This window comes from Hydra viridissima, unplaced genomic scaffold (genome assembly GCF_058129835.1).
Source record: "Hydra viridissima isolate aposymbiotic clone 2 unplaced genomic scaffold, HvirCarnegie_v1 scaffold_23, whole genome shotgun sequence".
Taxonomy (NCBI): Eukaryota; Metazoa; Cnidaria; class Hydrozoa; order Anthoathecata; family Hydridae; genus Hydra; species Hydra viridissima.
This window is the reverse complement of record NW_028324322.1, coordinates 470,376-494,854: the sequence shown is the minus strand read 5'-3', so window position 1 is coordinate 494,854 and position 24,479 is coordinate 470,376. Positions and strand designations below refer to the sequence as shown.

General features: G+C 29.6%; 2 protein-coding genes, 1 long non-coding RNA gene and 1 pseudogene across 8 annotated transcripts; 3 read left to right on the top strand and 1 right to left on the bottom strand.

Annotated features, from left to right (window-relative positions):
- The window catches only part of LOC149876263 (uncharacterized), a 45,334-nt pseudogene extending 26,046 nt beyond the window's left edge, over positions 1-19,288 (top strand).
- Positions 2,993-4,329, top strand: LOC149876265 (uncharacterized). 2 transcript variants are annotated; one of them, XM_090075642.1, is made up of 4 exons: positions 2,995-3,102; positions 3,494-3,664; positions 3,871-3,933; positions 4,077-4,329. In XM_090075642.1, exons 1-4 carry the CDS (start codon positions 3,096-3,098, stop codon positions 4,238-4,240), a joined length of 405 nt encoding a protein of 134 aa, XP_089931768.1. In that variant the 5' UTR covers positions 2,995-3,095; the 3' UTR covers positions 4,241-4,329. The 2 variants fall into 2 exon arrangements, with proteins under 2 accessions (XP_089931769.1, XP_089931768.1); XM_090075643.1 differs by lacking the exon at positions 3,871-3,933 and having other exon boundaries at positions 2,993-3,102.
- Positions 10,666-15,119, top strand: LOC149876264 (uncharacterized). Of its 4 annotated transcripts, none has more exons than XR_016448839.1 (6): positions 10,666-10,883; positions 11,142-11,198; positions 11,428-11,524; positions 11,739-13,539; positions 13,746-13,861; positions 14,431-15,119. It is a non-coding gene; the product is annotated as an uncharacterized LOC149876264 (long non-coding RNA). The 4 variants fall into 4 exon arrangements; XR_016448838.1 differs by having other exon boundaries at positions 13,475-13,539; positions 14,431-14,971; XR_016448837.1 differs by having other exon boundaries at positions 13,472-13,539; positions 14,431-14,971.
- A 656-nt stretch (positions 19,289-19,944) lies between the features above and the next one.
- On the bottom strand, positions 19,945-22,561 carry LOC149876262 (uncharacterized). Of its 2 annotated transcripts, XM_090075633.1 has the most exons (5): positions 22,332-22,561; positions 21,931-22,051; positions 20,750-21,517; positions 20,143-20,244; positions 19,945-20,043 (listed from the first exon to the last, which is right to left on the bottom strand). In XM_090075633.1, exon 3 carries the CDS (start codon positions 21,499-21,501, stop codon positions 20,863-20,865), a length of 639 nt encoding a protein of 212 aa, XP_089931759.1. In that variant the 5' UTR covers positions 21,502-21,517; positions 21,931-22,051; positions 22,332-22,561; the 3' UTR covers positions 19,945-20,043; positions 20,143-20,244; positions 20,750-20,862. The 2 variants fall into 2 exon arrangements, with proteins under 2 accessions (XP_089931759.1, XP_089931760.1); XM_090075634.1 differs by lacking the exon at positions 20,143-20,244.
- Between the last annotated feature and the right edge of the window lie 1,918 nt (positions 22,562-24,479).

Here is a 24,479-nt window from a genome sequence, read left to right as displayed (position 1 = left end):
CTACAGGTTCTCGGATAATGACTTTTAGTTGTTATATAAGACCTCCTTGTTAATAAAAAGGTGATACTAAATATGTATTCAATATTATAAAAGCACGGGGGTATGCTTAGAGTTGTTTGAAAACATGACAAACATGATTTTGCTACAGTTGCAACACATAATTTGCCATTTTATTTCACTCCCAGTCAAAATTAAGTAGCTACGCTGCGAAATGTTTGACATTCTTACAAAAATTTATGAACATGAGAGACAAAACCCTATAAAAACTCGGGTTTTTTTTTAGCAAAAATTTTATTTTTCGATTTAGTAAAATTAGTTAAGCTACGACAGCGGCCAAAATTTGATCTAAAATTTTTCTGTTATTTTACATAAAAATATACTTATATATTTTTTTATATATGTGTGTAGAAAATAATAATAAATGTAGTCCGAGTTGACTGTAGTAATTGCTTCACTTGCTACACTCTGGATCCGATCCTGTATATATATATATATATATATATATATATATATATATATATATATATATATATATATATATATATATATATATATATATATATATATATATAGATATATACACACACCCACACACACAGTGAGTGTAGATTAATAAATTTTCTTTTACTAGTTTCGAAAAAGTTTGAAATTATCTATAAAAAAAGATTGGCTAGTCCAAAACGTAAGCTTGGTGGACTGAAAACACAATTTCAATATTTAGATGAGGAGGATGACGTTCCTAGTAAATTACTTATAATTAACTTTGCCTATTACATAATTAATTTAATCCAAGATTTTTATATCTTGAGCTTCATTCACTTATCCACATCTATCCTATGCAGACAGAATGTCTAAACTAGGTCTATGGAAACTTGAAGAACGAAGAAACAGATTGATTTAACAGAAGTGTGCAAGATGTTGAATGGGTATTCTACTACTTCATATTAAAAAGTTTTTGAATTAGCCACAAACAAAAGAACAAGAGTTCACCCACTTACACTTGTTAAGTATAGATTCAAAACTGTGGTCAGACAAAAATCTTCTTCTCGGAACGCTTAGTCAACCGCTGGAACTCAATCTAATTCGAAGTTAAAGAAAGAGAGAAAGTAGATAGTTTTTTGGATCCTGTGGCTTCTACTTCTAGTAAAATGATTGATGATGATGATAATGATAGTAGAGATAGTTGTAAATGTGTTGAAAAGTTAAGAAAATTGGTGATGGTGAAGTTTCGTTTAAAGAGATGTCAAATAAACGCGAGTTATTTTGGATAGCTTTTTATTTGCATGAAAAAAAGTATTTGTAAAATTTTTTTACAATATCATTTAACAGCAAGGGTATTTGAGCCACACAACTAAAAACCAAGAATATAAAACTGCTAATAAAAAACATTCCTCTAAGTTAAAAGATTCTTCCATGTATCTTGTAGATACATGGAGTACCCATTAACTACTTTTTGCTAATTTTTTTGATTTCATTTTTTGTTTAGAATTTCAATATGCTTAGTTCAAAGATAAGCAAAAAAATTTTCGCCAGATCCAAGATACGCAAGCGCAAATCCTGGTTAGGCTTAAAAAATTGAAGAAAGTGGAGACGTTGATTTCAGTTTGAATGTTGACAATATTGAAAAAGAGCCAATAAATTCAATTGAGAGATTCGATATTATTGAAAATATTTTAAAAACAAGCTCAAATGCAAGAAAACGCAAGGCAACATATATACTTCTATAGAAAGCGACATACGCAAACATTTTATTCCTTAAATGATTCTTACTACAACATTCTGAAATTTAAGTCAACATATGTTGACATAAATTGTTGCAATATTGCATGTTGGACGAAAGTTTTTTTCGAGGTGAGTAATTAAATTTATTTGTTTTTTGAAAAAGCACAAAAACACAACATTATAGATATGAATGCTTATCGCTTTTTTATTTCAGAATTTTATTATTATTTATTTAGTGTTTTATATTGTTTTTATTATATTTTTGTTGATTTTTTTAAATTTATTAATTTATTTTTGTTTTAATAATTTATTTATACGGATTAGCAAAGAGGAGTTTATATATATAGACTGATATGGGGAGAACATGCAAAGAGTAGTACACGCATCGACTGATTTAGAGAGAACAAGCAGAAGTTAATAACATGCGGCAGTTAATAACACATCGATGTAAGGTTAGGGTAAGGTTAGATAATGTTTTTTTATAAGAGAACATTATCTACCCAGCAAACATGTCAGCGTTGATTCAACGTTGAAAACCGGTCGCAGCGAAGAAAAAGCGTGACAGTGACAAAAACAACGTGTTTTCAACGTTGAATCCATGTCTGTTTTTGTATACTAAATCGCGGTAAATTAAAACGTTGAATAAGCACTGGAATTGCAACGTAATTTAGCTTCTCAAAATAAGACGTTAATTCAACGTGAAATCACTAAACGCAAAAAGCCGCTTTAAAAACGTTTCAAACTTTATGCTTCATCAACGTTAAAAATAGACCGCTTTTTAAACGTTACATTTTCAACGTTGAAAAAGCGTATAAATTTCAACGCATTTCATCTTCTCAAAAAGTTGCGTTTATTCAACGTTGAATAAAAGTACGCAAATTACCACAGTAAAAACGTCACAAAGTTTAAGGTTTATCAACGTTAGACAGCTGCTTTTTCAACGTAGTTAAGCTATTTATAAAACAACGTTTATTCAACGTTACATATACCAACGTTGAAAATGTGGTAATTAAAAAACATTGAAAAACTGATTTTTTGCCAACGTTAATAATATGTTGCTTTGGCAACTTTGAGGAACCCAGCAAGCAAACGACGTCGTGTCAACGTCGAAGCGAGGTTGAAATTTCAACGTTGAAATTTTACTTTCGCATTCCCTATTTTTTTTACAGATTAAGAAAGATCTTTGTTTAAAAATAAGAAAACGTATAAGAAACAATACTTTTAGACCAACTTAATGTACGCTAAACTCAATCTGAAAAATTTAAAAATGCAAATTTTCGCCAGAATCTTCCATAAAACTGGGTAAATTGACAAAGTATTTTGGGCTAATAGGAATGTGGAGTCATCGCTGAAAAAAATGTCTAATCCAACTGATGATTGGTATTAATTCAAACTTAAATACATAAAGCATACAATTAAGGATTTATTATTATGAAATGATGTACTCTTTTAACATAATGACTTTAACATCTCTCTATTTATTTACATTCACAATATTTACACAAAAATATTATTTTTTAAGGGTTCTTTCAGTTCTTCTAAATTATTTTCATATTTGCAATGTCTCAAATGTCCACTATACTCCTAAGGCGCTTCACCTATATCTCTTTGTAAAATAAATTCGTTAAAGATTTGTGTTAAAATTTTTTCTAGGTCTTTTTATACATTTAATCAGTGCTCGTTAAAATTACTTAAGATTAAGAGGTCATCCTTATTTTTGTTTCTTAAAATAACTCTTTCATATTGTAAACATAAATTATTTCCATCCTAGATGATGACAAAGAATTATGTGAGGAGTATGGAGACAATGTGACAGCTGGGGAATTGGATAACAATCAAATGACAATTAAGACTTTTACCAGCTCATCTGAAAAAAGACATGCAATTATTAAGTTAGCAGAAAAGTCTATTCCAATGCCAGTTCTACCTAAAATGAAAACAAGTAAAAGAATATATTATTGATAACACTATTCTTGCTGTTAATTAACTTTTTTTATTTTTTTTATTTTTTTTCTCTTTTGCAATAAATAAATAAAATAACCAAAGTTGTTCTTTTTCAATAAAAAAAAAAAAAGAAAAAAAAAAAAAAAAAAAAAGAAAAGAAAAGAAAGAAACGCCAATTAGTTATTTTCCTTCCTTCTTTCATAGGAGCCTTTTATGATATTCCACAAAAAGCAACGAGGAATAATTCAAGTCAAAAATTATTATCTGGTACTCTTTCCCTTCATGCTATTGTTTTACTTTTTATTTTAAATCATTTAAATTAATTTTTAGACCTTTAAAATAACCTATTAATGGTGTTTACTGTAGTAAATTTTTTGTTAATTTTTTTAATGTTAAATTGGTTTTTAAAGGTTATACTGCAACTTTTTCTATACCTGATGGCTATTTTGGACTCACTGCTTTATCAGCCAACATACTAATGCCCTTTAAGTCAACTACTACCTCTTCTATATGTGGAGGTTTTTCTGGACTCAAACCGACATTAAACAATCATTCCACTATTAGTATATCATAAAGCTCATTCATCAATGTTTCTGCTGGTATTCCTCAAACCTACATGAATTACAATAGAAGAGATTCTGCATGTGCTTGGGACGAGTTAATTAGCTCAAATATTTTTAAAGGTATGGTAGGTTTATTGAAAATAATTATTTTTTGTAGATTTTTATATAATCTCACTTCTTTTGAGATCCAGGTTGACATACTTGAAAATTTAACACATTAAGTAATTTATAAGTACTGTTGTTTTCAACTTAGGATTTCAACATAGTATTATGGAACTTGGCCCAAATAACCTTGGTAATGAATGAAAATTCTAAAAGGTTAGCAATTAATAACACCAGGATGAAAGATGCTAAAAGAGAGATACTAATGCAATTTGATGATGTTAATGTTCTATAAGAATTTGATTGCAAAATGGGAGCTGACAAGAGTTCTTAAAAAGTTTGTAAGTAATTTTTCATTAAAATGTACCATTGATTAATGTCATCGGGTGGACGTTATCTATATCTTGGGTATTGGGTGGATGTTCCCAAAAATGTCCATTGAGAGTATAGATCTTCTTTTGTGCAAGATCGCCACATTGTTCATAGAGCTATTATTTTGTATTCTATTTTTACATCAGGTGAGGCAGCTATCCTCCATTGGTGGTAACAATCAAAAGAAAAGTATTACAAACATGTAAAACAGATTAAAACATTTCTTTAATCAATAATACTTACTAGTTTTGTAAACAAAAATAGTTCCACCAATTTTTTATTTTTAGAAAGATTTTAAAATGTTGAAATTTTCTTTTGACATGTTTAATCTTGTGTTGCCAACGTTATATACCAATTCTCTAATTTTAGGGCTGATGACAAACAGATTTCAAAGTTTAATTTGGTTGGTTTGAAAGGAAAAGTAACTGTGAAATTACATATGGAAGGGTTGAATATTTGTAAAGCTGTAATTGGTAGGATATTATTTAGATTTTAAATGTTAAAAATTAGGTAAGATGCAGATCTATATTGTTTTATTAAAAACCTTTTTGTATACTACTTTTTATTGGCTGCCTGTTGAAAATAAATAAATTTAGTTGATTTCACAAAAATTAGATGTCAAACTTTTTATGCACAAGTTCATCAAAAAATAAAATAAATCTGTTTAAACGACTAAAAATTGAAAACTTCATGTATTTGTATAAAATGTTACTGAAAGATTTTCTTCCCTCCTTTCTCTGCATTTTTATTCACTTCACCAAATTTGAATATTTTTGCATTTAGTTTCTAGAATCGATTAAGCGCTGCGATGCAAAAGCTACAGACATAGAAACTCGGACGTTTATAGACTTCTGCTTGAAATATGCTCCTTATCGTTTAAATGGAGGTAAACGAAAATCCTGCAATCACAAAGTAGAAGATGAAGAAGTTCTTGAAGAAGGTGATAAAGAAAATCAAGATGACGATGACTGAGAAGTAGAGGGTGACGTTGAGTCAAATGAAAGCGAAGTGGTGAAAAAGAGAAAGAAATTACCCCCACTTGTAAATTTTTAAAAACAAATACATTTTAGTAAATGTTTTAAAGTATTATCTTTCGAAAGTTCATAAAACGTAACGTCAGTTCAACGTTGATTTTTAACGTTGAATCAACGTTGATATTTCAACGTCGATATTTTGTTTCCGAATAACGATTAAATCAACGTCCGTAAATCAACGTTGAATCAACGTTAAATCAACGTTGAAATGCTGGCTGGGAAGTAGCACATTGACAACTTTTGTCTCAATGCAGCAATGACAAAAAATAATTTGCTGTAATGGGAAGGCAAGGAAAACTTGATAGAATGCATACAGATGGTATAAAAAGTAATTTAAAGTTATATTTTATAACCTATTTTTATTGCGACTAATTTAAAACTTTTAGATTTTACATTAAATTGCATAATAATATACATAAATCTCAGGGTAAATTCGATTTATTCAGGTTATTTTTGTCTGTATTGTCATTTTATTTTAAGTTGACCATTTTCATAAAAATGTTCAACTTTTTTAAAAATGTAATTTCTAAGTTAGAAATAGTGCCTTATTTTAATAATGATGTACAAAGTAATATCAAAACTAATAAAATATAATAAGTCAGACTAAATTTAGTCTGTTAACAAATGAAATTTTAGAGACATATTGTGTGTTTGTTTGTCTTTATAATATATACATGCTTTTTATAAAATTTCACATAAATGTATATTAAAAAAAATTTTCAGCTCAATCAGTAGCAAACTTTGGACATTTTTAAATTAGTTGTTGGAGTAATAAATCATTAAAAAACTTTTGGTCGTAGGAGGTATTTTAGTGGGCAAACATCCTGTGGTAGAAAAGTTTTTCAAGCATTTTTAAAACGTGACAGCTATTTGTATATATATACATATATATTTAATATATGAACTTCAATAAATACGAATAAATATATATATATATATATATATATATATATATATATATATATATATATATATATATATACACTGGCGAGCAAAAAAAAGTGAACAGCGACTGCTTACGCATAAAATGAGAGAGCTCTGGTCAGAAACTTATACAAGCTTGTTTATTTTTGTTCGTACTATCAAAGAATTTACGTTTATCTTTCAAAGAAAACATGAATAAACTTCTAAACATTAGATATGAATACAGTGCACGTTGTCAGCAAAATCTGTAGTTGATATTAGAGCGTGGGTGAAATAGGTCGTATTATCGCTATATTATTATTATAAAAAATAAAAGGAAAAAAATGTCTCCAAATAAAAGGTAATTTTTTTTTATTTTTATTTTGGTTATTATTTATGCCTCTAACTTATTTAAAACGAAAAATCCCCTTTAATTTTGATGTTATTGGATTCTTATGAAAAAAAAAATATTCATTTAGAATACATAGTTTATCATTAAATAAATATTTTCTTCATATATTACTCTAAAAATATTATCATTTTTCTTTCACAGAGGACCTCATTTAACAATGGAACAAAAAGGAATCATTGTTGGAATGAGTGCGTCCGGTAAATCGATACGCCAAATTATTCAAATTATGAAAGCTCAAGGTGTAAACATTAGTGTTGGTGGAGTTCACAAGATACTTTCATGTCAGAAAAACAATAAAACAACAGCTAGAAAAAAAGGTTCTGGCAGACCAAGAAAAATGACGGAAAGAGATTGTCACAAGTTAAAATTCAATGTTTTAAAAAATCGAAAAACCACTATGACGCATATCGCAGAAACTTTTACGTGTTCTGATGATAAAAATGTTAGCCGATGGACAATTTCGAGGCGTCTTAAAGATCAGGGGTTCAAAATACACCCATGTAAAAAAGTACCTCTTCTTACAGCACGCCATAAAAAGGCAAGGTTAGCTTGGGTAAAAAATAAGAAAAACACAGACTGGACAAAAATATTATGGTCAGATGAATCACGATTTTGTTTGCATTCAGATCGTCCACAGATGTGCATTAGACGTAAGAACGAACAATTAAATACAGATTGTATTCACCAAACGGTAAAGGGTAATCTTGGAATTATGGTTTGGGGTTGTTTTTCTGCCAAAGGTGTGGGCAGATTGCATAGAGTCGAAGATGGATTACGAATAAATGCCAAAGAATACATTAGTATTCTACAAAAATCTTTGCTGCCCACACTGGAAGAATTAGAAGAGGATGAAATTAAATTTCAACATGACAATGCTCCTTGCCATACGTCTAAACAAGTTAAAAAATGGCTCAAGGATAACAATATCTTCCTTTTTGAAAATTGGCCTGCCCAAAGTCCAGACCTTAATCCCATTGAAAATTTGTGGGACTATATGGACAAAGAGGTCCATAAAAATAATATTTCATCTTTGGATGATCTTTGGGCAGCCATAAAACAAGTTTGGGTTACGATACCTGACCGTTTGATAGCAAATTTAATTGAGTCGATGCCGCGTCGATTAAATGAAGTGATGAAAAATGGTGGTGGCCACACAAAATATTAATTTTTTTTTTCAAAATGAGTCGTATATATGTGTATGTATATGTATTTAATATAAGCGATATGTTATATTTTATGTATTATATTTTTAATTGATTAATAATACATAATTTACTGAAAAATTGTACTGTTCACTTTTTTTTGCTCGCCAGTGTATATATATATATATATATATATATATATATATATATATATATATATATATATATATATATATATTTAATATATGAACTTTAATAAATACGAATTCTCTCGATAGTAATTTTTTATTTTATCTAAGAAATTTTCGCTAGATTATTGATACGAGCATCTTCAGCTTTAATTACAAATTACTAATAAATTAAATTACAAACAAACTTTAACGGTAACGTCACTTTTTAATGGCTTCTTTAAACTTCGCTTTAATTGGGCTTCTTTTATATTACGTAGGTATAAAAAATATGGCGTCCAGAATTTCGTTTTTACATATTAACCGTCATCTAAATTCATACCTCCATTTTTAGGTCCTCATTTGTTGAATTGAATTTCGATTGCCTCTCGAACTTTTTTTATTCAAATTTTTTGGTTTCTACTTTTAACGTCTTTATTTGATCAAGTTAGACGATATACATATATATATATATATATATATATATATATATATATATATATATATATATATATATATATATATATATATATATATATATATATATATATATATATATATATATATATATATTTATATTTATATATATATATAATATATGATATATATATACAGTAGCGTCCAAAAGTAATTGGACAAACACCTTTTTTGTTATATTTTCTCATTAAGTAAAGATTTTTAAATGAAATTTCGTGTAAGCGTGTCAATTTATACTACAATTATGAAAAACAAAACAAAAATTTCCTTTTGGGAGTAATTACTCAAAATTTTGCTAAAAGAATGGAAATGATTGGCTCAAAAGTAATTGGACAAACTAAACTCTAACAATGTTGATATAACTTAGACTATTTGAACTTCTTTTTCTGAAGGCAGATTTTTATATAAACATTTAATGATCAATAATTTGTAATGGGACATAATAAATATTTAAGTGAGGCAGTGAAAAAGTTGATTGTACAAGCATTTAATAACGGTAAGACTGTGCGACAAATTTCAATAGATATGAATATTCCACGATCAACAGTTGGTTATACATTAAAAGTTTTTCAACAACGGAGTCACTTCCAAGTATTAACAAAGTCAGGACGCCCGAAATCAAAAACTTTTCGCCAAGATGTTGTAGTAAGATCGTCAAAGGCAGATCCGCGCAAGAGTGCTAAAGATATTCATAGAGAACTTACACAGTCCCATCAAATTTCTTGCTCTTATGCAACAGTAAAGCGTCGCTTAAGACAAAACAACCTTTTTGGCCGTCGTCCTGTTAAAAAACCTTTTATTTCTGCAAAAAATCGTAGAGCACGGTTAAAATTCGCTAAAGAACATCTAAGTTGGACAGCAAACCAATGGTCAAAAATACTATGGAGTGATGAGTCAAAGTTTAATATGTTTGGTTCTGATGGTATTAAATATGTTCCACGTCCAATAAGTCTTCGAAATGATGTTAAGTACCAAGTTCCTACAGTAAAGCATGGTGGTGGTTCATTAATGGTTTGGTCATGTTTTAGCCGTGATGGAGTAGGTCCAATCTATCGAGTTCAAGGCATTATGGACCAAAACATGTATAAAGGAATAATCAAAGATATAATGCTGCCACATGCAAATAACAAAATGTTGCCTGGTTGGACTTTCCAACACGCCAATGATCCAAAACACACTTCCAAGCTAGTCATGGATTTTTTAGCTCAAAAGAAAGTTCGTATCTTGGAATGGCCGTCACAATCTCCGGACCTGAACCCAATCGAACATCTTTGGGAACATTTTGAGAGAAAAATTAGTGTTCGGAAACCATCTAATCAGCATGATTTGTTTGAGTTGATTAAGCGCACTTGGGAGGAAATACCAATTGATGTTTTAATTAATTTGGTTGATTCAATGCCACGTAGATGTAATGCAGTCGTTGCGGCAAAAGGTTTTCCAACGAAGTACTAGGATTATGCTCAGATTATATACATTATGTAACAGAATATAACACTATGTAATATTATATATATTATTTAACAGAAATCTTCATAAAAAATGCTGAAAATTTATCCTTTGTTGAGAAAGTTTTATTTTTAAACGACATACTTAGTTTGTCCAATTACTTTTGAGCCAGTCATTTCCATTCTTTTAGCAAAGTTTTTAGTAATTACTCCCAAAAGGGAACTTTTGTTTTCTTTTTCATAATTGTAGTATAATTTGACATGCTTATGCAAAATTTCATTTAAAAATCTTGACTCAATGAGAAAATATAACCAAAAAGTTGTTTGTTCAATTATTTTTGGACGCTACTGTATATTTATGTAAATAAAAAACATGATATCTAATTAGATAATCTATTATAATGGCTCCACAATCTTGGGCTTAAGTTGTTTATTTTGAAAATAAGATTGAAACAAAGGCAGTTGTTCCATCTTGTTGGGTAAAAGATTGTTGGTTATTTTGGCCGACTGGGGTTCATGCAATGAAAGCTGCCTATAATAAGTTTCCAATTGATGATTCCTGGAACAAGCTCAGAGTTAAAAGAATTAAAGTAACTGGAGGTCATTAAATTTTACTGTATTCATTTCTATTTTAATTGTGTAATATGAATAAAAAAAACTTTTGTTAATGTTTTATATTAACAGTGAAGTACAATATCAAATAAACATTTTTCTTTCTAGTTTGGTATCAGTAATATTTTGAATCTGTTTATTTCATTATTATTGCTTAGATATATATTGTAATCTGTTTACACTTATTCTACATTTTAGTTTTTACATTTATTGTTTATATATGCTTTACTAAATAATTACTAATAGATAAAGAAGTATGTGAAGGATTTAATTTCACGACTTCAGAGGAACTTGAAGAAGAATGTGAGTAATAATGTTTGTGAATAATTGTGTTTCTATTTGGATTTGTCTTTTCTTTGCTTTTTATATAGTAAAGAATAGTAAAAAAAAAAAAAAGAATTATATGTATTTATAAAAAATTGTATAAACATGCTTAATAAATTGCATTTTTTTAAAGAATTTTAGAAAAAGGTTTTTAAACAACTTTTAGAAATTAAAAATATGGTAAAAGATCTTTAAAATGTTTCTTCAGTTGTATCCGAAGATCTGCAAAGAAATGCATTGAGTTCAATAGAAAAACTTATTGAGCTAGATACTACGTTAAATGACAGTGTCATTTTTTTAAATGGGTAAGTTGCCCTGTTGCTATTGCTAGTTTGAACTTTTTCTTTATGTTGTCATGGTAAAATCATTTTTATTACGCAGGTCAACAAAAAAAAAAATTTACTGGTGTCCAAAATATTTTAATGAATTTGGGGTATTTTTGGGGTGTTTATTCTGAATATGCTATCAGTTTTGCCAGATTGGCTCAAGTTTTTGATATTTTTGGTATTTTATTTATAGCACTTGTTGGTAAATGCGACGCATCATCTCATTAATTTCTTGGGATTAGTACTTGAACTGAGCAGTTCTCAATATAGTTTTTTTGTTAATTAGTGTTCTAAAAGTTTGTTCATAGCTTGATTTTTGCACTAACTTTATGTTGTTGTTTGTTTTCCAGTGAAAAGCATGAACTCATCAAGAAGAAGTGATCTTAACAATCCAGACTCATTTTGTTACATTTGTGGTGAATATACACTGCAAAAACATAGAAGAAACATAATAGACTTCATAAAAAAAGTGTATTTGGCCTATTTTGGGGTTATGCTTGGGGACCAAACAAGTCTTGGGCACCACACATAGTGTGCAAAGCATGTATCGATTTATTACGAAAATGGAGCAAAGGACAAAGAAAAAGCTTCAAATTTGGTGTTCCATTGGTGTGGAGAGAGCAAAAAAATCATCATGATGACTGTTATTTCTGTGCAGTGCAAGGATTCAATATGCATAAGAAACAAAAATGGGAGTATCCTAACATGGAATCTGCAAGAAGGCCTGTCCCTCATTGTGAAGATGTGCCTGTACCTGTGTTTACCATGTTACCTGACCTTCCCCCACCTGATGATGATGAAATGCAGGGTATGGAGCGAAGCATTAGTTCTGGAAGTGAACCAGAATATGAAGGAAGTTTCAGAACACCTACGCAATTTACCCGAGGAGAGCTCAACGATCTAATAAGAGACCTCAACCTCTCAAAAAGTGCATCTGAACTTTAGCTTCAAGGCTAAGTGAAAAAAATTGTCTGACGCCTGAAACTAAAATTACATCTTACAGGACCAGAGAAGAAGCACTTCTTCAATCTTTCTGTGAAGATGACCTACTTGTATATTGTAAGGATATTCCTGGCCTGATGCTGCAAATGGGTTTACAAGTATATCGTTCTGAAGACTGGAGGCTTTTCATAGATAGTTCTAAAATGAGTTTGAAATGTGTTTAGTTGAACAATGGCAATCAGTGTGCATCTCTTCCAGTAGCTCACTCAACTAAACTTACAGAACAATACAAAAATGTCAAAATGGTCTCGGAGAAAATGTGCTACCATGAACATTCGTGACTGATATGTGTTGATTTAAAAATGGTCAACTTTTTACTTGGACAGCAAAGTGGATACACAAAGTATCCTTGCTTCATCTGCATGTGGGATAGTAGAGCAAAACATCAGCACTGGGAGAAACTGAATTGGCCTCCAAGGGACACCTTGACAGTAGGAGCAACAAACATAGTGAACGAACCTTTGGTGGACAGGGAAAAAATCATTTTACCACCACTTCACATAAAGTTAGGATTAATGAAGCAGTTCGTAAAGGCATTAGACAAAGATGGTAATTGCTTCATGTACATCTGCAGATCTTTTCCTGGTCTTAGTAGCAAAAAATTGAAGGCAGGAATCTTTGATGGTCCTCAAATTCGGAAACTCATTAAAGATTCAAATTTTCCTAAGGAAACGAATGATATTGAAGCTGCTGCATAGTGTAGTTTTGTGTTGGTAGTGAAGAACTTCTTGGGAAATAAAAAGGCAGACAATTATGAAGAACTGGTACAAAACATGCTATTGAGATTTAGAAATCTGGGTGTACACATGAGCATTAAATTGTATTATCTTCACAGTCACTTGGACAGATTTCCAGAAAACCTTTACAAAAGATTGCCTTTAATTATTTAATTATTTAAACATTGATTAAAGATTTTTTTGAAAGCAGGTATCGCAAATAACAAAAACTGGTGGAGTTAACTTAAAAGATAATGTAAAACGTGTTATTGAGCGGTAGGTCAATTCTCTACACCTTTCCAAGCCGAATTGGCAATTGTTTTTAACGGATTATTTAAAAAGTGTTTGCGAAATATATTTATTATATTAAATACATTTATACGCATTTTTAAGCATATCATTATATGCTTTCTTTCCTGGAGCATAAACGTTGAATTGTACAATATTGTAAATATTGATTCAAATAATTACTACCTTTTTAGGCTGCTAACGATTGAGTTGCGCTGTTTGTTAAACATGAAGGGGCAAACCAATTCCACGAACAAAACCAAACAAAAGTTTGCTATTTCAAAGACAAAATTGTATCGTGTTTTAGTTGGTAATATGTTTTATTTAAACTTTTTATGTATGCAGATTTTTACTAATACCATTTAAGTAAGAAGTTTGAATTTTATATTTAAAAGAGTGTCTCAAAAAGATACCCAGATGAAGCAGGGATTTATGAAGCTGTAAAATCAATTCTGAAATAATCGCCAATAAATTTTTGTATAAAGCAGAAATCGGAAGTTTGGATTTTTTAATGACATTTTAGGATATGTGATAATTTTGTTTATGTCCTGTGTAAAGCGCTTTTTCTAAAATATACGTTTATTCATTTAATCTTTCATTGTATTATAAATTGTTTTATTCAAGCTTTTCAAACTTAAGCAACTACAGTTGGCTAATTAGATTGCTTCAAAGAAACTGACGATAGTAAAAGTTTGTTATATATATATATATACATATTGGGTTGAGGAATAATTCATGAGCGTTTTTTTCAAATTTAAAAATGCACGCAGAAATAAAATGCATAGGCAAAATGTTTTATGTTGTTTGAAAAAGAATGTTTTGCTCTACAAGATAGTGTGTTTTGATTTGTTAGTTTTTTTTATTTTTGTGTATTTTCAGATCATTAAAATGGAATGTCAAGTGGACAAAACTGAGCATTTTCGACACCATTTGCTTTTTGCATTTAATCGAGGTGATAAGGCCGCCGAAGCTGCTCGTGAGATTTGTGCTGTGTATGGAGAAGGAGCAATGCCTGAAAGTACCGACCGCCGTTGGTTTTCGCGCTTCAAAATATGGGAATTTTGACCTCAAGGACGGATCACATACCGGTCGACCAATTGAGTTCGACGAAGAGCGATTGAATCAACTTCTTCACGAAAATCCACGTCAAACGACCAGAGAATTGGCGGAGCAGATGGATTGTGATCAAAAAACTGTGGTGAACCACCTTCACTCAATGGGCAAGGTTCAGAAACTCGGCGCTTGGGTGCCACACACTTTGAGCGAAAACAACAAAAATCAACGTTCCACAATCGCCGCCGGTATGCTCGCTCGTCATCGCTCAACACATGGTCACAAACAGCGTTTTCTTTACCGCATTGTCACTGGCGATGAAAAATGGTGCCTTTACGTCAATATGAAGCAGCGAAAAGAATGGCTCAGCCCCAATAAACAAGCATCTACGTTCAACAACTGCACCGACTCAACGAAGCAATTCAGCAAAAAAGACCAAATAGGCGAAATGGCGTTCTTCCGCAACACGACAACGCCCGTCCTCACATCGCCAATATGACCAAAGCCGCGATTCAAGAATTCGAATGGGAAGTGCTGCCTCATCCTTCATACTCTCCAGACTTGGCGCCGTCAGATTTTCATCTGTTTCGATCGCTTTCGAACGCTTTGCGCGGTGTATCGTTCAATAATGACGTGGAATTGAGGGCTTGGTTGGACGAATTCTTTGAGTCAAGACCGGGAGATTTCTATCGCCGAGGCATCGAAAAACTTATTGAACGATGGAAGGAAGTCGTAAACAACAACGGAGAGTATATTATTGATTAAATCTTTGTAGTTTTTTTGTTTAAAACAAATTTGAAAAAAACGCTCATGAATTATTCCTTAACATAATACATACATGTATACTATATAAGTTTATTAAAAATCATACTAACTCATTAACATTTTTTTTTACGTTTGCTCTCAGACCACTAATGATAAAAGTTTTATTTTTTAGTTTGGATTCTGTATCTCAATGATATCTTTGCTTATCGATACGATATCTTGTAAATTGTATTTTTATATTGTATAAATATATATGCAGAAACTCACACACACAAATCTTTAAAAAAATATTTTTATTTTTATATATATCTATGAATTGTATATTTTAGGCTTTTTTATATTTATCATTTTATATTACTGTTGTATTAAAAATCAATTTTGGAAATATTGCAAGTGTAGAGTTCAACATACAATTTTGTTTTATTTGCCAATTCAATATATATACATACATATATATATATATATATATATATATATATATATATATATATATATATATATATATATATATATATATATATATATATATATATATATATATATATATATATATATATATATATATATATATATTTATTTATTATAGCCACGATTAATTACGTTTAATTATATTTCGCGATATTTTATACAGCGCATTAAAGCGTTGCTTCAACGTTATATTTCAACCAAGGACTACTATACGGCAGTACGCGCAAAATCGATTTCCTGACTCCGCTAGCAAAGGCCATTGTTTTTATCAAAGTTGTAGTGTTCTTTTACTTTCCAGTAATAATTTTTGAAAATCTTTTACTTTTATTATGGTGAACAAATGTGGCGTTGTAAATTGTAAAGGGAATTATAATAAATTTAATAAGTGTCGTGTTTTTAAATTACCCAAAGATGAAGTTGAGAAACAGAGATGAATTAACGTGCTTCCTTCACGTAAAAATTTTATTATGGAGCCATCTAAATTCTTTAAATGTGAAAAAAATTGGCCTGAAAATACAGAAATGATAAAGGTGCCTGGTGGCTATACTCGACAAGCTTGTGCACCAAGTATTTTTAATGTTCCTTTTTCTTGTTTACCAACACCAAAGCCTGTGCTTCGCCTATCTAAGCCTGTGGATCAGCAATTGAAGTATTTCATCAAAAAAGATAAAATTCGTTTTCTGATTTTCGTCCTGACACCGAATTACACAAAAAGTATGAAAATATAGTAATATCTCGACAAGAGGATAAATTCTTATGCATTTTTATGTCAAAAGATTTCAAAGAGAGTTTTATGACAATTATTGTTTATGATAAGTGTACCTTGTGCTCACCACTAACCTTTTCTGCTTTTAAACATGGAATTAGTGTTTCATTAGGTAATATATTGAATCCAAACAATGGCTTAATCTTCTACTCAAAATTTTTCGAAGCAATTAATTTAGTTCATAATTATAAACTCCATGTTGATGATGTCATTGAAAAGGTGTCAAATACTCTTTCAGAAAATGAATTTGAATTGATGATATTAAGCAAAAGATGATGATATTAAGCAAAAGAAATTGAATTTCATTACCTATTTGTACGTTATTGGACGTATTTCGTGCCCACTAAGTAGGTTAGGTATTTGGTCACTTATGGATTAGGGTTAGGCCTGCAATCTTTTAAATAGAAGAAAAAAGAAAAATATTAATCATCTGGTCATGCGTTTTATCGTTTACTTTCGTCCAACACTTTATGGAAAAAATGTGTTGTGCGAAAAACATTTAGGAGATCCATATATATATATATATATATATATATATATATATATATATATATATATATATATATATATATATATATATATATATATATATATATATATATATATATATATATATATATATATATGACAATATTTATTACCATAATGTTATTTAAATTTGGTTCAATATTTAACCGTGTTTTTATTTTATTTTTTAAATTAATTATTAAGGTTACTCAAATGAGAGCAGTTGGAGGAGCGACTCCACGGAAAACGATTAAAAATGTTTTGAATGCAATCATGACCCAAGGTATTCAGGCGTTGTTTAGCAAGGACGGTAGAAAAGGAAAGAGAAAATTTACAGGCATTGCTTATTATAAATGCATAAAAGGTGAGCATTGAATGCGAATTTGAAGCTATTGCATCTTACTTAAGACTGAATATTTTTGCTAATAGTAAGTAGAGGAACATGAAGCAGTAGTTCATTGCTTATTTTCTGCTACTCATTGTTTGTAAATATATTTGCGGTCGTTTTCGTTTTAATTTAGTTTTTTATGTACGACTTTCCAAAACCAATAACATAGTAATATAAATTTTTATTGCTCTTGCTTTTTTTTAATATAAATTGTTATTGGGGTATGTGAGGCTCCATAGCTATGGTGAAAACAACTCATCTAGGAGAAAGAAAACTCTAATATCAAATCCCCACTTTAATGTGGTATGGGCAGGAGGAGCTCATAAATATTGGCTCGTAATATTTTGTACAAAAGGTTTACTTGGAAGGGCATCTAGTTGTAAAATTTGTATCAAATTATACTTAATGTAATTCTCATTACGAATTAATACTTTGGAAAACCGTCTAAGCCATATATGTGGAACCATATGGTTCCACATATATATTGCTAAGACGGTTTTCCATATTACCAATTATAGAATTTATAGAATTCCATAGAATCATACTTTAGAGTTTAAAGTACATATGTAATTAAATTTTATAATAATAATTAATATTATTTTAAATAATCTGTTGATTTTTTTGGTTTAAATTTTACTTTGCTTTTGATTTTAATTGGAATTTGTTTCGATTTTCTAAAACCCTATATTTGAAAGACAATTTTGGCATAAATAATATTTTTTTAGAAGCCGTTGTTGGTGACAAAGTTGGTTAAGATTCAAGCAGCATCGAGGGTGCCATTGGCGACATTGAAACCAGCCAAAAAATAATGCCTTTGCAAGATTGTATTTATTATATATATTTAAGAATATTATTCATTTTACTTTTTGTAATGATTTTTGTCATCAAATGTACAAAAAACGTTCAATGTACGTTCAGTTTACGTTCTGAACGTCCTAACCTTTTTTGAACCAAAATAATTTTCTTTACTCAGCGTGGAACGTTCAAAAGACGTCTGAATTACATTCGGAAAGTGTGCAGGAATAAATTAAAGTACAGATCAAATAACCAGCTAAACTAAAGCTAAAAACCATAATGGAAATAACTTAGTTAAATATTTATTTTTATGGTTAACTTTCCGTAGATATTTTAACATTTAGTAATTGTTAACTGCGTTCGCCATTTTTTTTGTATAAATATGAAAATTCTTTATTAAAATTGATAAAATAACAAACGACTTTCATAACAAATTGTTTATTTCGAAAACTATTAAAAGTAATTCTTAGTTATTATTTACAACTTTTTTCTATGCTGATTTTATATTTTTATCAAATTTATTATTTTCTATAAATATTAAATTTTATATAAATATATTTATGATATAAACTGATGATATTATACACACTAGCAAAAAGCAACCCGTAATACGGGTTATGGTAGGTCTGTTACTTAACAGACGGACCATATTAATAGTGGCAGTTTTCCACAATTTAAAGTTGCGAAACCTTAACTATACCCTTTTAGAAAAACGCCTTCAAATTGACAAAATTAAACCATCTGTAAAATTAAAATAAAAAGCATGCGGATGTAAAATAATTTACCAATTATTCAACATTATTTAAGTAATTTACAACTGACGTAAGTCACATCAGTGTAGGGCAGAACCATTTTCCTCGACATTATTAAGTTCAACACAATATGTTTTTGGTTACTAACACAAAATAATAACACTTTATCATGCTTTAAATTGACGAAAAAGTAAGGCTATATTCTTGTTATATTTTTTATAACATGAATTTTAATAAGATTAATATTAGGCAAACGTAAATTATACATGATTTATTAGTTTTTTGGTATCCCCTTGATACATTTTTCTTTAAAACAGGAAAATGTCTTTAAAACGTTAAATGCACATAGCCAAATAAATTTATTTAAAATAACTGACCATTACTATTCATGGCACTTATCTGACCATTTTTATATATATGTCCTCTTTGTTTCAATAGCTTTTAGTAAACGGTAACTTACTACCATTTGCTAAAAATTCCTTTTGTTACTCGAAATTTAATTATCTTAAATATTTTGACACTAATAAAGGACCTCCCTTCCCCGTTTTTGCCTTAATGGTGGTTAGGAGAATAGTTATTTTTATTAAGAGTAGTCAAGTTTTTGATGAAGACCTTTTACCAGAATAATGAAATGTAAAACAATGATTTACGTGTATAAGAGTTTTTTCTTTTTAATATTTATAAGATTTAAACATATGTAAGAATTTTTTCTTTCCTCAAAAGTGTTGCAAATCCAAACTAAGCTAATTAATTAGTTAAAAACCTTATAAAATTTAAGCAACTCGATATTTGAAAAATGCGCTAAACTACAATATTCACCACCCATTTAAAAAGATTCCCTAAATTACGTACAGCAAATTATTAGGCTTAAAATAGAGAAAATTTAAAAAAAATTGCACTAATTGCATACATTTATATCATTTTAACTGACCAAAATTTACAATAAAAGGTAATCAGGTTTCTTTTTATAAATCGTATAAATGCGTCAATCGTAAATCCTAAAGAAAAAAAAAAAAAGGAATTATGATACTATAATTACAACAACAAAAAAAACAAACAAAAATAAAACACCACATAAAAACTGAAAATCGATTTACCTATTTATAGTAACCCATTTTGACATGGCAGTTAATATAAACATTTATCGAAAATGTAACAATAAAATCTGTTTCGAAGTACAAAAGGAAGGATTAACAATACTATAAAAAAAAAAAAATCAAATTAAGATATAAATTGCATTTTTAGCATAATGTTGTCTTGGTTTCCAGTAAATAAATAAAAGCAGTAAGTTCCAATAATGAAACTACCTATTATTCATTTTTTACAATAGTCACCAACATGAAGGTGTCTATTGTTAAAAATGAATACCAACAAAACATCACAACAAGAACACATAACAATAGAATATTTACATCCTTGATCCTAAAATCCAGTGAAGATAACAAAGCAAATTAAAATATGAAAGGCAAAATTAGAAAACCAATTTAAAGTTAACTATATTTATCTTTTTACTAAACATATAAATACATAAAAGTATATTTGTTTTTATGTTCAATATTAGTTATTCAATTACTTCAAATTTAGGACATGAAAACACCCTAGCGTTAAAGATCAAGGTTGCATACTCTCATACACATTACGCTAAACATTAACAGACATTATTATGTGTTTTGAGAATAATTAAAAAAGGCTAGACAACACAACCTAGCTCCAAAGCAGTAACTCCGCCTGGCACTAAATGCTGCCAAGTCACAACTCTGCTATAAGTACATCGCTTGGCTGGCAAGGTTTTCAATCTTGCTCAACATAATGCCAAATCACACCACTTTGAAAACATGGAAACAGCATAATTTAAACATATATACAACTATGAACAAATATGGTTTTATATAACACATTTGATTAATAATCTTTTCAATTTGATGAAGAGTAGCTTGTTCAGCTATTAGAAGTGGGACTGAGTGGTGACTGAAATCTTCCATCATAAAAAAATTGTATGTATTCCAGAGATGTAAAGGATTGTCAGGTTCACAAAAGGTCAAAATAATTGAAAACAATTGTCTAATTTTCTTTGGCGTACGTGTTAAAACCGCCTCAGAAAGAGTATTCTGCCATTCAGTGTCATCTAACAACAATTCTTTCAAAACACATGCTTCACGAAACGTTTCAAGGACAATACCATTAACAGTATGCACATCCTCCCAAGATGTTGCTCCTTTTGCTTGCAAAAGTAACAGTTTAAGAAAAAACAATTTTTCAGTTGGATTAACTTTATACATTCTTACTATCATCTTATTACCACCCCTTTGTCTAACCTTCCATTTACAATGTTTATCAAATATAAAGTGATAAGGAATGTCTACATAAGAATAGCAATGTGCTCTTTCATTTTCAGTATTTAACTTAAACCATGCCATTAGGTGCATATCACGCTGAGCTGCACGATCTAAAGCCATTTGTTCTGCTCCTTCTCTAAAATACAATAATTAATTTTCAGGTAGATGTTTACCAAGTCACAGCACTTTGAAAACACAGAAACAACATAATATAAGCATATGTACCAACTATAAACACAATAAATGTGTTTAAACATGTATATAAGGTTAAATACATTCCTTATATACATATTTAAACACATTTTTAAAACAATTGTATAACACATATTAACACATACACAAAGAGTAAAAAAACACTTTACATTATTATAAAAACATTATTATAAAAACACATTGATAAAACAACTATAAAGCACTTATTACTACATACAGATACATATCAAATAAGCATATATGCAAACAATAAACGTGTGGAAATAAAAATTTTAAAAATGATGCGAGAAAATTTAAATAATTACAAATTATATATTTACAAACAATACTCTTTACCTTCTTTTATTTCTTCATAAGAACTGTAATCCTCATAACAAAATTTAACCTTTACATACAATAACATGTGACATGCCATGTCAGTGTTGGCACAAAAGTTTAATTTACTTTTCAAAATTTTCTAAAAAAGAACAAAAATAATTAATAGCATCACAGAATTTTCAATGTAATAATAACCATTTTATGGAAATAGCATAAGTATAACTTTAAATAACATACATACCCCTATTTCCCTTCTAAAAAATGAGATAATAAAAACAAAACTGCAAAAAGAAAAACTAAAACAAAAAAAATATAAACGATTTAAAAAATTGAAATCCTTTCTACTTTATCTAAATAAAATTTAAATCCTTTCTGCTTTATCTAATAAAAATGTATATATAACTATTTTATATACTTACTTCAATTATAAGATGATCTTAACTATTATTATTTATCTTCATATGATTCTTTATGTAATATATCTAAACTAATAATTAAATTCCAAAAGGAAGAAAGTTTTAACTCGCTTCATGGATCTTTCTCCAATGGCCGCGTGCATTTAAAGAACGCGCTCTTTCAAAGCCTAGTAACTAATGACGAAACGACGACATTAAACATTAAACATTAATTTTTGTAGGAATTATATTATGATACATACATACATACATACATATATATATATATATATATATATATATATATATATATATATATATATATATATATATATATATATATATATATATATATATATATATATACACGGATTCTCTTTTGTGTGCCATTCTATCAGGTATAGCACTAGACGATGGAGAATTAAATAATACTGGACTATGACTATTTTCTCCTACAACTTCTCTTATTCTATTTGATACTCTTTCTAATACATTTGCTCCGCCGTTTTCTATAGCTTCTCTCATTAATTGGGTAAGTATTCCATCCATGTTATGAAATTAGCATTCAGTGTATTTGCGTTTGTTGTTGTTGTTTTTTTTTGTGGGTTTTCTTTTTTTATTCGTTGTTTTTTTTGTGTAACTACTAACTCAAAAGTATTTTTGCTCATGCTCATCGCTCATCCCATAATCCTCTATTGACGTCATGTGCGCTCATTAAAACCCCGCCCACTTGCGCGCGCATGACGTAATGAGCGCACATGACGTCAATAGAGGATTATGGGATGAGCGATGAGCATGAGCAAAAATACTTTTGAGTTAGTAGTTAACGACCAAGCGAACGAAATGGAGGGTATAAATTTTACGCAAAATTTATTCGATGAAGAAAACTCAGAAAACGATGAAATACTGGCAAAATTATTATGTCCGACGCAAGATATAGTAGAAGAGCAACAATTTGAATTGCAACAACATATAAAAGATTATTTAAAAGGCAGAGAAAATAATTCAGAAATCGTTTTTCAAATAAATAAAGACAAACTTTTACCTCAACATAAAGAACAAATTTCAAAAGACAGAGCGAAACAACAAGAAAAAGAGGAACGAAAAAAAAGTGAGCTTTTTTATTTAGATCCAATTCATAAAACATTAGATTATCTGCAAGAATATATTTCATACTTACAAGACAGTGGTAGACTTAGAAAAGCCAGTTTTTTTTCACCAGTGGAGAACGAGATATTAATTAAAAAACGAGAGAATATTCAAAAATGGAAAACTACATTAATAAATGTTCCCTCGTACTTTTTTATGCAGCAAGCGATCAGGAGAAAGAATACTGCTGTACTCCTGTCCACATTGTTACATCTTTTAATTGGGTCGGCTCTTTCTTCGGACTCGAAGGGAAAAAGATCTTTGAATGCATACATGAAGGTTATTTTTAAATGTATATAATATTAATATATTAAATATAATATTAACATGGGCGAATACTTATTTTCAATTTATGTTTAGGATGCAATATGGGAAAGCATTGGCACACTATTGTATTGCTACCGTCAGACAGTACAGGGTGCCCTATTTCAACAACTAGAGCAATTCGCTCGCGGTACTTTGCTGCTTGCAGTAAAGGTAGATGTAAACAGACCAATCGAATACGCGCTATCGGTCTTGATGGAAATTTCGAAGCATGTTGTGATGAATGCAAACGACAAGCTGTACAAACTTGTGGGGCCTGCTATGCCAGTAGTAGGTCCTCAACTGAAGGGGATTGCCTTGCTTGCGAAAACCATTTTAGACTGTACAGCATTAAATCAGAGGATCATCTCAGAAACAGTCTTCAGTATTGCGCAATGCGATACTTATATGCATCAGGAACATGTGCAGAAGGCTGCGGCCAGTGTGGAAAATGTTACGAGCATTCTGTCGATCCTCAAAAAGGGTCCTTGTATCATAAAACCTTTGACGACAGATTTAACGTCAATAAACCAACCTACGATGAATATCGCGAATACCTTAGAAAAAAAAGAGAAAACGCCAACTCCTTTGAAGAAGGTAATTCGAGCAAACGACCTAAAAGATATCACGAGTCGGACGAATTTTAACAAGGTAGTTTTTCCTTCTGCTTCACCAATAATGACTATTTCAACAAGTAGAAATGCAACATCTGATTTTCTT